This window comes from Scylla paramamosain, chromosome 10 (genome assembly GCF_035594125.1).
Source record: "Scylla paramamosain isolate STU-SP2022 chromosome 10, ASM3559412v1, whole genome shotgun sequence".
NCBI lineage: Eukaryota > Metazoa > Arthropoda > Malacostraca > Decapoda > Portunidae > Scylla > Scylla paramamosain.
The window spans coordinates 2,987,407-3,004,537 of record NC_087160.1 but is presented as its reverse complement, the minus strand read 5'-3'; the positions used below and the strand labels follow the sequence as shown (position 1 = coordinate 3,004,537).

Genomic DNA, 17,131 nt, shown 5'->3' with positions numbered 1-17,131 from the left:
TCTCTAAGACATTCTGTTCACAAAACATAGAAGAAACAGATCTTGGCAACCCTTCAGGCACATCACAACAATTCACTGGCTGGTCTGCAAAACTCTTCTGCCCTTCTGGGAAGGTTTTCTCTTCGTCCACCTCTTGTAACAGATTGCCAGCATCAAGGAAAGGTCTACCTTCCAATGATGGCAACACTGGAGTGACCTGCCCAGAGTCACTGCCTTCATCTACCTCCTGGAGCTCTGCTTGGGAAGAGAACATGGTCCTCAGGTCCATGTGTCCCAGAGCCTGGTGTGCTGCTATCAGGTCACTGCCTGCCAGGCTTATCATGGATCTCCTCCTGTGCTTGGCAGGCACTGGTCCTGCTGCGCTTCGGCTCACCATGCTGGGGGTGGAGGGCATTCCAGCAAGTGAGTGTCTTCTCCTCCCCTGGGAATTTGTGGGAGGATTACCAGCAGCACTCGGGATCCTTGGCAGGAGTATGCTGGGGATGCAAGAGGCCCTCCTGGCAATGGGGCTCTTCACCATCCCCTGCATCACAAGCCAGCTGTCCACTGAGTATTTGCGGCCCTTGCCTGGCCCTGGGGCAGCCTTCCTCTCCTGCTTGGCCTCCTGGAGGGTGTTCAGGTTGCCACCCTGAACCAAATGCCTGAAGGTCTCATTGTTCACATTGCGGATGCAATCATCAAAGTCTTCATTCTTGTTTTTTGATGTCATGTTGAACTCCAGAGTGAGCCACAAGCCCCAGTAGTGCGTCCTGTCTGCCACAATCATACACTGGCCCTCCACCAACTGGGAGGAGCTACTAACTCATACAAAAATACCCTCCATCAGATAAGACCTGTCTGATACAAAGGCTGAGGCCACAGTATTGTCAAGGAAAACTTTCCTACAATATGAAATGAAAGGATATACTGACTTTATAATACAATTCATAACTACAAACCAAGAAAAGTACAAATAAATTGATTAGTGATGTATCTTAACAGGATTTAGTGTAGTCTTAATTCACAGTCTACAAAGTATGGCATCCCTTTAAACCTTTTATGGCAAAAAAAGGCACAGTATTCAGAACTCATGGCTCAATTCTTTTATTTGAACATGAAGAGCAATATTAAGAATCTTATTATTCACTGAAGACACCTAAACAACACCCAAAGGCCAGACTCCCTCATAACAATACATGCATTATCAGTCTCTATCTCCAGCTTTTGTTGGCCCTGTACACAAATATACTCATCCCTGGGCTGAGTGTAGAGACTTCCTGTGATTCTGCAACCTCAAACTAAAACTATTTACTTAGCTATGTAATGTTCTTAAAACACAGTATACTCTGATTATAACAATTTGGCCGTGACTCATCAGGATACTTAAGCTGGAATGCCTACCTAAGACAAAGTGAGCTGAGTTGAAGCAGCAGGTGGCTGAGGTAGAATGTGCTCCTTGAATGTAGCTGAGTAACTTCTCAAATGTAACTGTGTAACCAACTTGGCTGTGTCCAGTGCAGGTCTATAAACACTTGGGTTTTGGGTTTCCATCCTACTCAACCCCAGATCCTTGAAGTGGATTCTTAGATTTGAATTGACAGTAAACACCAATCACAAATATTAAAGCTTTTGTCAGGAATTAATATATATCTGAGAAAAATTTAAGTCTCAAGCTTCCTTTTTCTGGTACCTCAGTGAGCAGGACAGTGCAACATAACACTCTATGGCCTACCTTCTTCTTTTTGTCCTTGTGATGTTTGTTAGATTTTGTCTTCCGTCTGAGTTTTCTGCGATCTTTCTTCTTTCTGTTGGGAGATGAGACATGTTAGCCACAAGCTCTCACACACCAGTCCTCATTCTAGGAGACAGCACATTTAAGTCATGGATTCCAGCAGCACTTACAGCTTCAATGCAAAAATATAGTACAAGCATTACCATAAGTTTCATAGACTATGTTATAAAATTATTTACTTGTTGTCATAATGAATATAAACTCTGTTAGAGGATGACTTATTGTATAACCTGGCTAAATTATGATTACTATTATACCCTAAATGCAATTCTTGAGACAAAACAAGACCATATATTTCTACCATATCTCTATCTTACTCATATCAAGACAAGGATCTCCAGGAAAGAAAGGCAGGCTCCAAAAATTTCTATCATATCTCTATCTTACTCATATTAGACCAAAAGCTCTTAAAAAAATACATATAAAGCCAAAAAACCATAGAAAAATCCAAGCAACATTGGGAGATAAGCCTGTGAAGAGATAAGGCAGCAACTGCACCTGAGATCTGGCAAGGCTCTGTAGAGGGAGTGGAAGTCAGCTCGCAGCCTCTCCCCATCCTTCATGTATAGGCCCACCCTGGCCCGCACATTGTTCTCCTTGGCACAAATCTTCTCGATGGTTCCCTGGCTGGACGCCGAGCCCTCAGAGGAGCCAGAGCCATCAGACTTGTCATCAGCAGTCATGATGTATGGTGGGGCAGGTTCCCCACTCTCTACCTGCACCTCACGCCTGTGAGTGGAATCTAAAAGTGACTAGCGTGTCTTACGAGAAAAAAAAAAAGATAATAAAAATGCCACTTAAAATGATGATAATGATGATTTTTCTACAAGATCTATTTGCTTAATCAGGAGTGATGTGAATGTTTCTGAAGTGATCAGCATTATAATGTCCTGGTATGTGCAGTCATGGTAAAAAGTTTTGTAACCTGCGCTTTCATTGATTGTGTTTTATGTTTTACTTCAATCCTCATTCAATCCTTTTATCTCTTCAGATTCTATCAACTGTCAAATTCTGCAAGGAGACTGTCAGCAGATCAGAGGAATCATAAGGGCAATATGTATGAGTTGAGAAAGCCATACTAAATAAGAATAAGAATTTGCAGCTTATTAAAGTGTGCATTGTATCATACCATATTTGGTCATGGTTTGTGCAGCACATTCTTTTGGCTTGCAAGTAATTAAAAACTGAAAAAATGACATACAACTCCAGAATAAAGATGAAGTGTCTTAGAATATCTTTGAATACCATAAAATACCATAATGAGATCTATATACAGTAAAATCCCTCTCATCCAGCATTCGAGTATCCGGCAGCTTCAAGTATCCGGCACATTTTTCCCCGAGCCTTAAAATCAATAAAAAATCAATGTGTACTCATAAAATCGATTAAAATTCCCGCACGAGGCATACTTTGTTCCCTCACCACCAGAGCGCACTGCTTCGTGCCACCTGCGGCCCACTGCACTGTGTTTACTCAGTGACTCAGTCACTGTGCACTGTTTATCGCCTGACGCCTTCATCATGCCTAAAGTTGTAGAAAAGAGGAAGCGTGTTGTGCTTACACTTAAGCAGCTGATCAGATCAGCTGCTGATTAAGATCAGCTGATCTTTGTTATGGTAAGATGCGTGAGTGTAGGATGGTGATTGTGGACATAATTTCACTTCTATTCAAGTATCCGGCATGTCGGCGGTCCCGTAGATGCCGGATAAGAGGGATTTTACTGTACAAATTAAACTCAAATTAGGGCATGCTGTTGAAGAAACTTTTTTTTTGGGGGGGGAGGGGGGTGTTCTTATGCAGCAAAAGAGGTAAGCAATATATATCACTGAAGGCTTCTAGTCAGTCTGTCCATATAACTTTTTCACAGCAATGCAACAAGACAACAAAATCAATACCAAACAGCAGAGAAGAGTAAAAAATCAATGCCAAGATTTTAAAAATGTAAAGTAGAAATAAACAAGAAAACCAAAGTTTGAAAAGATTCCAGCTATAACTGAAGCTGCACCAGAAGAATCTGTTAACTTCATTGCAATACAAGACTGCACAGAAGCAATTGGTGCTAGGCTGCTACTTCAGCTAAAGGCTCCTTCATCATTCAGCCTGATGCTGCTGCTTGAATTTGCAAAAATCACAAGTAGTAGTAGTAGTAGTAGTAGTTTATTGACAAAACTACATGCAACCAAACCTAAAATAATGCTATATAACCCAAGTCGACCAATCTTATGGATGTGACAGAGACAGATGTAAGCAGGTGGATTTTGCCTCAAAACAACCATACCAAGATAGTTTAATTCTCAATATAACTTTCTATTAATGATTTCCTTTTCTTGCATGCTTTCAGTAGTGTTGTGCATTTGTGTATCATGCCAGTTACTCTTAAATTGTGCCTCATCTTATAACACATATTTGCTATAGAATGAACCAAAAACACAAAGAAGAAAAATGTATGCTGCACAACACACAGTTTTCATAATTACTATAAAATGATGCTAATTACTCCTGAAATCCAAACTGCACAGAAAAAAAAAAAAAGTGCATCAATTGAGGCTGACAGAATAAGTGACACACAGCTTTCATAATTACTTTAAAAGGTCGTCCTCTCAAATATTGCATGTCCTTGCTAAACCAATTCACATGCAATCAGCCAGAAACTCAAACTAAGCAGGAAAAAAAAAAAAGCGAGGAGCAACAGCTGAGAATGACAGGAAGAGTGAAAAACAATATTCATAATTACTTTAAAATTACACTAATAACTCTTAAATACTGCATGACCTTAAAAAAAAAAAAAAATTGACCATCAACTGACACAGTTATCATAGCTGCTTAAAAATTATGCTAGTAATTCATAAATACTGCATGGTTTCGTAAAATAAATTCCTGTAAAATCAACCAGGTCACACTGCTCAGTAGAGAGGAAAAAAGCCTTTAACATCAGCTGAGTGACAGGCAGAGTGACATTATTGCCATAATTAGTTTTAGATGACACTAATAACTCTTAAAAATGTGCATGGTCTTGCTAAACACTTTCCTGTCCAATGAATCACCCTGCCAAAAGGGAAAAAAAAAAAAAAAAAAGAGAGAGAGTATCAGCTGAGTGACACAGCTATCATAATTACTTTAAAATGAAAGAAGTTACTCTTAAACACAGCATGGACTTGATAAACAGATTCCCATAAAATCATCCAGAAACACAAACTGCGCAGAAAAAAAAAAAAAAATAAAAAGTCTGAAGCATCAGCTGAGAATGACAGATAGTGACAGTTATCATAATCACTTTAAAATTAAACTAGTTGCCCTTAAACACTTCATGGCCTTGCTAAACAAAATCCCCATACAATCAACCAGTAATGCAACCTAATAGCAAAAAAAAAAAAAAGAAAAAAAACTTCATCAGCTGAGAATGACGAGTGACACACACAACTCTATTCACCCTCCCAGCAGGCCACCATTAACACCAATACCAAACCTACCTCATGACACCTGACCATGAGGCGCTGCTGCTGTATCTTAAGCAATAAAGCCAAACAAAAACCCACGGCAAGGGAGGAAAAAACAAGCCTGCAATCTCAGCTGAGCGGGTGCCTCCCCCGCCCTCCCTCCCAGGCCAGCACCGATAACTCACTCGCTCATTAAGCCAAAATTACTCTTCTTCTGACACAATCTCACCTGGATTTGTTCTCTGGTCATGGCTGGGGTTGTTCTCCGTGCGCCCATCAGCCTGGTGAGAGAGCCGCTGGGGAGTAAAAGGTGTTAATAGCAGCGCGGCGCCTGGTTCCTCTCTCTCTGTTTTCATCTAGCAGAAGACATGCCTGCGTCCGAATCCCTGCGCGGTGGTCACTGTTGTCAAACTACTATATACATCGCTTGATTATCTAGAATGTATATATACTAAGCAGAAAAATAATAATATTCTAATATTGAACATAATTTTCGATAATGAACAGTAAAGGTTTTCTTTTTGTTTGTTGTATATTGAAGAGAGAGGCATATACGTGCATTAGTATGGATGTCACTTTATCATCTGAAATGTTTATATATGAATCAATAAAAATAAATTACGATGTTTCGTGAAACGTATAATGCATTAATAACAGATAATTTTGTTTTATTAGTCATATATTCATGGAAAAATAAAACATGTTTATGTTCGATCTCTCGGCTTTGGTTTTCTTTCTATTTATTTTTGTTTCTCGTTATATAAAACATGAAGGGAAATTTGTATAATTAATAGAAATTGTAGTGAATAAATGACAGGAGATATATAAGGTATCACTAAATAAAAGTTCCTTAATTAAACAGAAGACATGTCAAGTGTCCGATTACTCGCATTATATTTCACCTTACCATTAGTCTCTAGTATACAGTCAACAATATACGAAACAGAAAAAAATAAAAATAAATAAATAAATGATTAATAAAAAAGAAAGCATGAGTGGCCATTTTTTTTACTCAGTTTGATATGAATAGAGGTCAAATGATAGGCTACCAAAATCTAGCTCACTTCTCAAATATTTATCAGTTGACAGGAAATAATGCATAAAACACTGCATAACCAAGTAGATTAGTCAACACAACAGTAACAATTGTCATTCCCAGTAAGAGTAATGATCAGGGTATTATTTTGGATTTCCCTTAAGCTGAGAAATGCAAGGAATGGAGAGAATTCCTGAGAAAACTCGAGAATCGTATTACTCATTTTTCGCCAGACAACTGTGATAACCTCCTTCATTTGTCATTCATTACCTTCTTGATGTTGATAATATTCTTACGTTCCTCGTCACAGTTGTTTGTTTGTTGAAAGGGGAATACGTTTAATGCACTTTCCTCCTCCTCCATTTCGTTGCCGTTGTTCTTTTTTTTTCCAAAATATCTTTTCGTCTCTCTCTCTCTCTCTCTCTCTCTCTCTCTCTCTCTCTCTCTCTCTCTCTCTCTCTCTCTCTCTCTCTACACACACACACACACACACACACACACACACACACACAGAAAGAGAGAGAGAGAGAGAGAGAGAGAGAGAGAGAGAGAGAGAGAGAGAGAGAGAGAGAGAGAGAGAGAGAGAGAGATTCTTGACCCATCAACGTGACTGAATTAATCTATCTTTATTTTTTATCAGTCACTCAACTTTACCGCGCATTGTTCGTTGTGTGTGTGTGTGTGTGTGCGCGCACACATACACACACACACACACACACACACACACACACACACACACACACACATACCAGTGGATGAATGCTCGTGTCTGTAATTCATTCTGAAAGCAAATCCTTTCTGGAATCTAAAGTTTAATTGAATTGGTTCCCGAAATATGAAGATTGCCAATATTATTTGACCAAGTGAATCAAGTATTGATTCGAGTAGCAATTAACAATGACTCCGATTATTTTAAGAAATAACGTCCAAGGAATTACTAGAAAAATCATTAGGATATGCCGGTGTTGCTTGTAGCGTTGCGTGCGCTCCCTTGAACCAAGTTAGCCAAGTCGCGCATGTGCCGTCAGTACCCCGCGTGTCGATGTAGCAGTGTTGCGTGTACCCAAGGAACATAAAAGAATATGTAAAATCCTTGCGTGTATTAAGTTAGCTCCCCCTCGCGCGTGCGCCGTGAGTAGTTGCGTATACCCATGTGCTGTGTTGCGTGCATCCTCATCCACCAAGTTAGCCAAGCCAAGCAAGCGCCGTGAGTACGTGCATGTATGAGTACCACCGAGTACCTAGTTACCTTATATTACTTAACACTTTATTCAAAATTTTCTTCAACATCATCTTGTAATTCATGTATTTTTTTTTTCCTGATTCTCATGTCCTAACACAACTTATGACCGCTTTGATTATTTTATCTTTCCTTCTTATTCTTAACGTTTAGTCGTCTTATCTTGACTAGTCTAGTGAACATTATTGTGGCATTCAAGGATGTCTTTGGGATCTGTCGATAGCCTACCTAGGTAGTAAGGATGCAACGCTGTCAATAAGATGAACGTTCGCGACAGCTCCTACAATCACCTCTTTATAGCCTCTGAAAAAAAAAAATCCTTATGAAAAAAAATAATAAATAAATGAAAATAAAAGAATACGGTCATTTGTTTCGAAACGAGTCTCTTGTTGCACCGCAGTTCACTTGCACTCTTTGTTGCTCACCCCTCACCATCTTGTCTCTCTATGCCCTGCTATGCTATACTCCACACATATTACGGCGTGGCGGTCATCGCCCTGCCTTTCTCATTATCTATACTTGTAGTGCACTGATAATAATCCATCACCTTTACTATCGTGATCTGTATGACCTGCCTCCTTTTCCCCATGCCTGTATTAGACTCTCTCTCTATGTATACATACGTATATATGCACCTAACATCTCGCAGTCGGTAAAATAAGACGTGTCAGTTAAATACGTAATACAGGAGCAATAATTTCATTTATTCATGTAGATTATTTAATTTACATCTATTAACCCTTTCAGTGCTAATCAATCTTTCCCTTAATCATCTATAACTTTTAAAAGACTTGTTTTTATACTATAGTCTCTTAAAACATATATTTGTGTACTCCCAAAAATTACATTAACCTCATTTTTTTTCCCTCCTCATGTCCATCTAAACACTTTATTACAGAGATCTTATTGTTACCATAAGACGAACAGCAATAAAAGGGTTGATGCAAACCTCGTGGCAATGGAGGAAGCGTGACTGCTGATGCTGGTGTTCTCGTGTCCCTGCTTTGCTTACCCCGTGCCTTAGTCTGCCCGACACAGTGCATGTTATTATCAATGGAACTGCATCCTTCAAACTAGATTGCGTCAGCTCGATTCCTCCCCCCTTTCTTTTCTTTTTTTTTCTATGCAGAAGGAAAGTAGGCCAGGGACAAAAACAAATTCAGGAAAAGAAAGAAAGGAAAAAAAAAATATCTTACAGTTTCTCGCTCATTTACTTTAAATAGGCTGTAATTGATGTTATGAGTGTTTTCTAGTGTTTGCGTGATTAGAGTGATAGTTTAACAAAAGTTCTGCCTGTATCATCAGAGAGAGAGAGAGAGAGAGAGAGAGAGAGAGAGAGAGAGAGAGAGAGAGAGAGAGAGAGAGAGAGAACACTCTTCAAAACCTACTCAACTTTCACTGAGGCCCGTTTAAAACTATCGAGACAAAAAAAAAAAAAAAATCTTCCTTTTCTGAATTTGTTGCCTTTGGTCTACCTTCAGCGTGCATTAAAAGGGGAATATCGAGTTGACACAATTTAGTCTTATCATATTCTTCACTTTATCATGCCTGTTTATCCCATAATCGTTCTTTCATTTACATACAAGTATCCCACCTCGTCCATCTCGCCTCACTGACCATATCCTGTTTGCCACACCCCCAATGAATCCAAAAAGCCTCTAGTTAAAAGTACACGAGTTTCAAAAGGGTTTTTATGACTCAAGTGGCAGATTAACAAGATTTCTATATTAATAATAAGAAAATCTCTCGGGAAACCAGCTAATCATCTCTATTGCCTCTAAAATGGTCATGGTGGAAGAAAAAACGTTTCTGATTACGGGCCTGAATGCAGCATGAACAGCAAAACGAGCACGAGAGAAAACGGATAGCTTTAAGGGATAACAACAGTAATTCTTTGTAACCGTATTTCACGCGAACTCTTTTGCCTTAATTTTCACAGCGCAAAACTGAGGAACAAGTAGTCATGTTTGTAATTTACCTTAGGACTCAGTGAACTCGTTTTTAAGTTTAGTTTACTGGTAAAGATAAGGTTTTGAGGTTATCTATCTGTTTATCTACTATTTATATATCTGTCTATCTGTCTATCCATCTATCTGTCTATATATCTTGACTTGCTTCACCTGGTCCATCCCCGGTCCATTCCCATGGTCAGTGCGTTCCTCCTACTTATCTCCTTCACCACCACCATCACCAGCCCCTCTTCCTCTCCTACTCCACCCCCTCCACCACCACCGCAACCTTCTACTCCTCCACCCTAGTTAATTTTTAAAGTAATATCTCTACTATTACCTCCTCCGACCCCCCTCTCCTCCTCCGTCCAACACTCCCCCTCTCTCGCCGCTACTGAAGATATGAAGCAGTACCGACAAATTTATTGCACCCGACTGTATTAGCCAAGAAATTCTATGGAAGTATCTTGCCCGATTTATGATGCTTCGAGAAATTTGTTAAAACTCGATCGTAAACAAGGAAGGCATGTGCTGGAAATACAAACTCTAGTAACTACGTAACAGTGAGTGAATTCCGTGTAGGGCGGCGACTCGCGGCAGTGCGCCTGGCATGAGAGAACAACGCACGGCCCAGGGTGTGGCCGCCAAGGCACGGCCGCGCGTCAGGGGCGTGGCGCAGAGGCTCACTGAAGCAGCGGGGCGTCTCAACCAAGCTAAAGACTCTTGCCATACCCACACTTGATATCTTCGTGAAATGAGGAGGAGGAGGAGGAGGAGGAGGAGGAGGAGGAGGGACAGGAGGAGGAGAGGGAGGAACAGGAGGAGGAGAAGGAGAGGAGGAGGAACAAGAGGAGGAGGAGGAGAAGGAGGAGGAGGAGGAGAAGGAGGAGGAGGAGGAGGAGGAGGAGAAAGAGGAAGAAGAGGAGGGGGAGGAACATGGGGGAGGAGGACGAGGAGGAGGAGGAGGAGTAGGAGGGGCAGGAAGAGGAGAATGAAGAGGACGAGGAATACAAAGGAATACAAAGGAAAGCCAAGCAGCAACAGATCTTTTGGTCCTTGCAAGGTTGTTTGGTAACCACTTCTAGCTAGCTACTGGGAAGAGAGACAAGACAGCACAGCAGAAGGTTCCTCCCCATCCACCACTCCCTCCAGCTTGCGCTGGCATGGAAATAGTTGGGAAAAGTACCATGCAGTATGGAAAAACTGACATGGAATTTTCAGAGGAAAGGATGAAAGGAAGCTCTACTATTCACCCTGAAAACTATTCTACTATTCACATCTGAAAAATGAACACAGTTATTCATAAAATTGGTGTCTACAAAATAAAAGTTAAATTAATGAATTTAGTAATTATTCGGACAAGAAGAGAGCTTGTTGGAGATTAACTTTTAAATATTTGTCTATTCTATTTTTGAATGATTCAATAGAATTGTTGCTTACGATTTCTGCTGGAAGTTTATTCCAGGTATTTCCTGTGCGATTAAAGAAAAATGCTTGGCCTCGAGGGATTTAAAACGAAGGAGGGGGAGGAGGAGGAGGAGGAGGAGTGACAGGAGGAGAAGGAGGAGGAGGAGGAGGAGGAGGAGGAGGAGGAGGAGGAGGAGGAGGAGGAGGAGTGACAGGAGGAGAAGGAGGAGGAGGAGGAGGAGGAGGAGGAGGAGGAGGAGGAGGAGGAGGAGGAGTGACAGGAGGAGAAGGAGGAGGAGGAGGAAGAGGAGGAGGAGAGGTTTAGGGATGAGCAGAGGCATGTCACTAAATGAATGAGTTAATTAGTGAATGAATGGACGGGAGAAAAAAAAAGTCAGATTAATGAGAGAGAGAGAGAGAGAGAGAGAGAGAGAGAGAGAGAGAGAGAGAGAGAGAGAGAGAGAGAGAGAGAGAGAGAGAGAGAGAGAGAGAGAGAGAGAGAGAGAGTGTGAGTTAATAAAAATAAGATTAATAAAATGGAAACAAAGAAAATGAGCGAACTGACTCAACAAAATAAACTCGCTAGTGGGAGAAAAGTGTACATAAATAAATGGATAAATAAAAAAAAAACAGAAAATAAAGCCTTTTTTTAATTTATTCTTACCACCATTACAAAATATTATCAGTCAAAAAACTTATGAAGAAAAGTGCCATCATGGAATTTAAGTTTACAAAAAATAACAATAGAACAATAAATACAGAATGGTAATGGAAAATACATAATAATAACAGTAGAACAAAAATACATGTAAATATCATCTTTTCTACGCTTCAAAAAAAAAAAATAAATAAAAAAATGTGCATCTCATTCAGGTTTCATTATTGTTATCATTCTGGTAATAAATGCCAACCACTGATAGGTCACAGAATGTCAGTTTTTGTATATTTTTCAAGATTTTTTTTTTTTCGTTGTTTTCTTTAATCTATTATCATCCATGACAAGCACCATCATTATTTGTTATCATTGCTTTCCCATCAACATGTTCATCTTTGCAACACACCACAATGCACAACACAACTCACTGTCATCACCATTCTCATCATAACATACACACAGCAGATCTCAGCATAAAATTTCCCCACCACATCACCATCACCACCATCATCATCATCATAACACACAGCAGCTCTCATCATAAAACTCTCCACCAAATCATCATCATCATCATGAGCATCAATGATTCCCATGGACAAATCTGTTATTATCTCACACATTATCATCTCAAAATAACCTATCTTAGTTTTATCCTGCATCGTCATTATCAACATCAACATCACTAGCTAAATAAAGTATATGGTACGACACTTACATTCTAAGGTACGATAAAGAAACATCACATTATGACTAAAAAAGAGTAAAAAAATATTTGACCCGCCTCTCTCTCTAACCTTATGACCGCTACTGCCACGGCTGCCTATCTTAATGAAATGCTACAGCACAGAGTATTGAGATAAAAAATTTGAGACAGTAATATTGATAAAAATCAGAGAATAATGGAGTGAATTAAACTTAGATTAGAATTTTGACACAGACGAGTGATTATGAAAATGAGTGAATATTGGAATGAATTAAGTTAAGATTAGAATTTTGAAAGACACGATTAATAATGAAAATGAGTGAATAATGGATAATGAAGTTATTTACATCTAGAATGATTTTTTTTAAAGACATGAGTATTAATAATGGAAAAATGAGTGAAAGTTTAATGATAAAATTGAGAGAATAATGGATAATGGAGTTATTTTAATTTAGATACGAATATTAATAATAAGAAATGAGTAAATATTTGGAGAATTTAAATTTGAATTAAAATTTTGCCAGACACGAGGATTGATAATAAAAATGAGTGAATAATGAATACTGGAGTGATTTTACTATTTTCCATTGTCTGTAACTTACTTATGTATTTATGTTAAGTATATTTTGATTAGAATTTTGAGACACGAGTAAAAATAAAAATAAGTGTGTGTGTGTGTGTGTGTGTATATATATATATATATATATATATATATATATATATATATATATATATATATATATATATATATATATATATATATATATATATATATATATATATATATATATATATATATATATATATATATATATATATATATATATATATATATATATAAGTAATTCAAGTCTTTGCATGTGTGGAATGTAATCATATTTCTTTTAAGTAAGTTACGCTGTTCAGTGCCTGAAAACTAATCATATTTACACTGAGGAATTAACATATTTCTGCAGCATAATAATATTTCGGTAAAGTAATTCAAATATATCTGTAACTTAACCACATTTCTGTTAAGTAATTCCAGTCCTGCAATGCCTGTGACCTTGTAATATATCTGCAAAGTAATTGACACACTCCAGTAACCTGACCATGAAGTAATCCTCGTGTTTCAGTGCCTGCATCCTAACCTTTCAGTCACGTAAGGTCGGCCATGGCTGCAGTGGTAAGTGTCAGACAAGCGGTCAAAGAATTAGTCAGTCATCGCCTTCACGGACACATGCACACACAAAGAGCAAAGCTGATAGGGACATGAATTAATTTCGTAATAACTAAGCTTTTGTAACTGAGTGCTGAGATGAAATGGGTAGACGTAATACTGTAATACTTGAAATGGTAACGTGATACCAATGAAACAGTAAACTTATTTGAAATGGATAAATACGCGAATTAATGACTTGATTACTTATTAAACAAATCTGATATGAAGTGAATAGATGTTTTTTTCTATAATATTTAAATTAATTATGGTACTTGATAACCATACGAAACAGTACTTTGGAATGAAATGGACTGATGTAATACTGTAATGTTTGAATGAATTACCGGATAACCATATTATGACAGTACTGAACTGAAATGGATAATGTAATATTGCAAAGCTTGGATTAACCACTTGATGGCCACATGAAACAGTGATCTGATACAAAGCATTTCAAAAGACGAGGCCGCTAGACTGTCCGTGCCGCCTCAACAAGATGGCCGCTGCAGTGCTCTTTGTGATGAGTGCGTGCAGAGGCGGCTAATGGCTACGATGGCACTGTACACCCCCGCCCCCTCTATCTCTCTCAGTCACGCGGCATCTCCTGGCTGGCCGAACATAACTGCTCCACCTCAACTTGCCGTAGTTTGCGTGAGAACCGCAGCTTCTTGTGCATGTATTCCTCCCCTGTGGCGTGGTGGTGCTCCTCGGGGCTGCTCACCCTCTCAGGGCTGCTCCCCCGCTCTGGCGACTCCGGCGAGGGCGTCTCCTTGAGGGTTGGGACGCCGAGAGGATCCCCTGCAGGCGGGTATAGGTTTGCAACGCACTGCAGAGGCGGGAGGTGGGCGTGTAAGAGGTGAGATGGCTGAGGGCAGGACGGTATGAAGGCGAGGGGCGGCGTGATGCTGAGACGAGGCGGTGGAGGCGGTGGAGGAGGTGGAGGGACGAAGGCGGAAGGTGCAGGAGGAGTGACATCCACTACAGCCAGAAGACGCCCCTGGTAAGCGATGGAGGACTGCGGTGGGCGCCTGAGGAAGTCCTTAGCGTGAGGGCGGATAGGTGTGGGTCGCAGGATTTTGGCGGAGGCGGCACAGGAGTGAGGGACTGCGGGCTGGCTCCTGTCTGGTCGCGGGGCGTTCTGTATTCCTGTGGGGTAGAAGGTGTGTGTAGTAGTTTTGCGGACATTATAAGTGAAAACTGAGTACAAGTGAACACCAATAGATGAATGAAAGTTACGCAGGAGTACATAGGAAGATGTTAAGATCGTGAAAGCAGCGTCGATGCACAATTAAGAGTGATACGTTTCTTCTTTTTAACAGATTATTGGTGAGTTGCACACAGCCAGGCCTGGCACCACTAATGCTATAACAGAGCTACGTAGAAACACAGTGGAAGTTTAAATTACACTGTATGCACTCTTTTAGTTTTTATTTATTTACTTGTTTTTACTTTGAGACGCAGGAAGAAGGGGCAGTAATGTGGCTAGAGATCCGCAATAGAAAGATGCTCTTCAGTGAAAGTAATGTCTATTTTCTGTAGTGATACTCGTATCTGGACAGTGATCTTTGTTGTCATTGTTGCTAATATCGTTACCGACAACCTGGTAACTTGCATAACTGTTGTATAATCTGTACGACACAACACTGCAGACTGACGTAATAATTACCGCAGCATTTTCTTGGTGTAGGGAAAGTCTGGTGAGGGAGTGAGGGGCAGATGCGAGCCCGGCTTACCTTGGGAGGGACCTGCTAGTTGCGGCGGCTGTACTGGCTGTGGGGGCTGTGGCGGCTGTGGCGGCTGTTGGGCGCTGTTCCGCAGCAGCTCCTCGATGGTGAAGCTCCTCGACGGCACGCAGGGGTGTTTGGCGGGCTGGAGGCACGCCTCTGCTGGGTAGCGGAGGAGAGGCGGTGGCGGCGGCGACAAGGAGGGCGGCGATAGCTGGTAGCCATGCTGCAGTGCCCACACGGAGGCCCACTGACTGTCGCACACACTGACGGCCTTGGAGTGAAGCTCATGAAGGGCCTTCGGGGTGCCCCTGGCAGGCGGCGGGGCGCGGCGCATGGCTTGCTGGGGAGGCAAGGAGGGCCGCGGCGCCTGCAGCAGAGCGGCTTCCTTTTTCGACGACTTGTTCTCCTCCTTGTCCTTGGCATGCGTCCTCATGTGTCGCTCCAGGTTACTCTTGTGGCTGGTGTCGTAGCCACACAGGCAACAGATGAACTCCTTGATGCCGGTGTGCACGGAGAGGTGCCGCTTGAGCAGCGCCTTGCGGCAGAACACGTGGCGGCAAATGGGGCACATGTAGCCCTCGCGATGCAGGGCACGAGTGTGTGTTCGCATGTCAGCCTTGTTGAAGAAGCGCTGGCCGCAGCACTCCAGCTCCACGGAGGACGCCTCGTGCATGGTCTGGATGTGTCGCTTCAGATTGTTCTTGCGGTCCGTCACGTAGCCACAGAAGGAACACACCACCAGGCGGCAGCGGTCCTCGCCGCGCCCCTCAGCACTCTTCGGGTCCTCCAGTAAGGACATCCTGCGCGCTGTCTGTCCTGCAGGACACTGAAGTTTGAACACTTGAGGTGGCGCTGAACTCGTGAGCGAGTGACTTGTATGACCTGAGTGAGGTGGATGGCGGGTGAGGGAGTGAGGGTCGCCGGTGAACACTGTGCTCCGCAGTGTCCCCCCCCGCAAGTGTTCCTCCGCGCGAGGCCGCAGGGAGAGTCGCTGTGTGTCCCGTCCCAGCGTTGTCCCGCCAGTGTGTGTAACGAGGGCGGCGCGTGGGCGGCGGACGTCACACACCGTCACACACCACCGCCCAGAGCACACACACACACACACACACATATGCAGACACACACACATATTTACCTGGTAGTGGACGATTGCAAGCAGGGCTCCGACTCCCGGGCGCGCACACATACAAACATACTATATGCCCCTGAGTGTGGACGACTGCAAACAGGGTCACGGCACACACACACACTTTTACGTGCAATACAGGTGTCAGGCAAGGAGAAAAAGACTTATAGAGCATAATTGCAATTATCCGAATGTTAATGATCTTGTAAATGCCTATCTGAAATTATCAGTACGATACGGTTATATTATGTGATAGGGAACTAAGTATGAAGCAAGAGTTAGTGTCTACAGTTACTGTTCTGAGTGCAAATTCAAAGTGAACCATACTAAAAGTAAAATGGTTATTTTCAGTAGTGGTAAAGTTCTAATTATCATTTACAGTTTGGCGAGGAGAAAAATTGTGGCAGTTAGTCAATATAAGTACATAGGTATTGTTAAGTTATAATGGGAGGTTTCGAGAGAGGATAACTGGAACTTAAGGAACAAGCAAGTATGATTAAGCTATGCACGCACTGACCGGTACTGCCTTTAAATATGATTTGTCAGTTGACATACAAATGTACAGTATTATGCTAGTGCCAGTAAAGCCGAATGCATGTGAAATACGGGTTAAACACATTGTGAAAGAGCTGGAATTATTGCAGATGATATTTTTAAAGCACTTTTTGTATGTACTGTACAACACAGGTACACCAACACGGACACTGCATAAGTAGAGTTGGTGCGCATCCACTGGAAGTAGATATGAAGTGTAGGAGGATGAATTATTGGTCAAGACTAACGTGTTTACAAGTTTGTTACAATTACACATGTCTGGAGATTGTGCATCGCCTTGGCTGGATTATATGCGGGGTATGTGTAGTGAGTGTGGTCTGCTGG

The 17,131-nt window shown here is 41.4% G+C and overlaps 2 protein-coding genes across 21 annotated transcripts in view; both read right to left on the bottom strand.

Moving 5' to 3' along the window:
- The window catches only part of LOC135104093 (E3 ubiquitin-protein ligase MYCBP2-like), an 80,949-nt gene extending 75,361 nt beyond the window's left edge, over positions 1 to 5,588 (bottom strand). For all 20 annotated transcript variants that reach the window (XR_010270300.1, XM_064011048.1, XM_064011035.1 and 17 more), the window contains exons 1-3: positions 5,438 to 5,588; positions 2,270 to 2,500; positions 1,712 to 1,784 (exon numbers count right to left, since the gene is read on the bottom strand). Coding sequence is in view for 19 of the 20 variants with exons in the window: in XM_064011048.1 (XP_063867118.1) it covers positions 1,712 to 1,784; positions 2,270 to 2,454 (258 nt within the window). In the remaining variant the exon portion in view is untranslated. The remainder of the gene's footprint in view (positions 1 to 1,711; positions 1,785 to 2,269; positions 2,501 to 5,437) is intronic.
- Positions 5,589 to 13,056: 7,468 nt separating this feature from the next.
- Positions 13,057 to 16,399, bottom strand: LOC135103972 (zinc finger protein 628-like). The gene is made up of 2 exons (XM_064010842.1): positions 15,133 to 16,399; positions 13,057 to 14,545 (listed from the first exon to the last, which is right to left on the bottom strand). The coding sequence occupies exons 1-2, from the start codon at positions 16,310 to 16,312 to the stop codon at positions 13,986 to 13,988; spliced, it is 1,740 nt and encodes a 579-aa protein (XP_063866912.1). The 5' UTR covers positions 16,313 to 16,399; the 3' UTR covers positions 13,057 to 13,985.
- Positions 16,400 to 17,131: the final 732 nt, after the last annotated feature.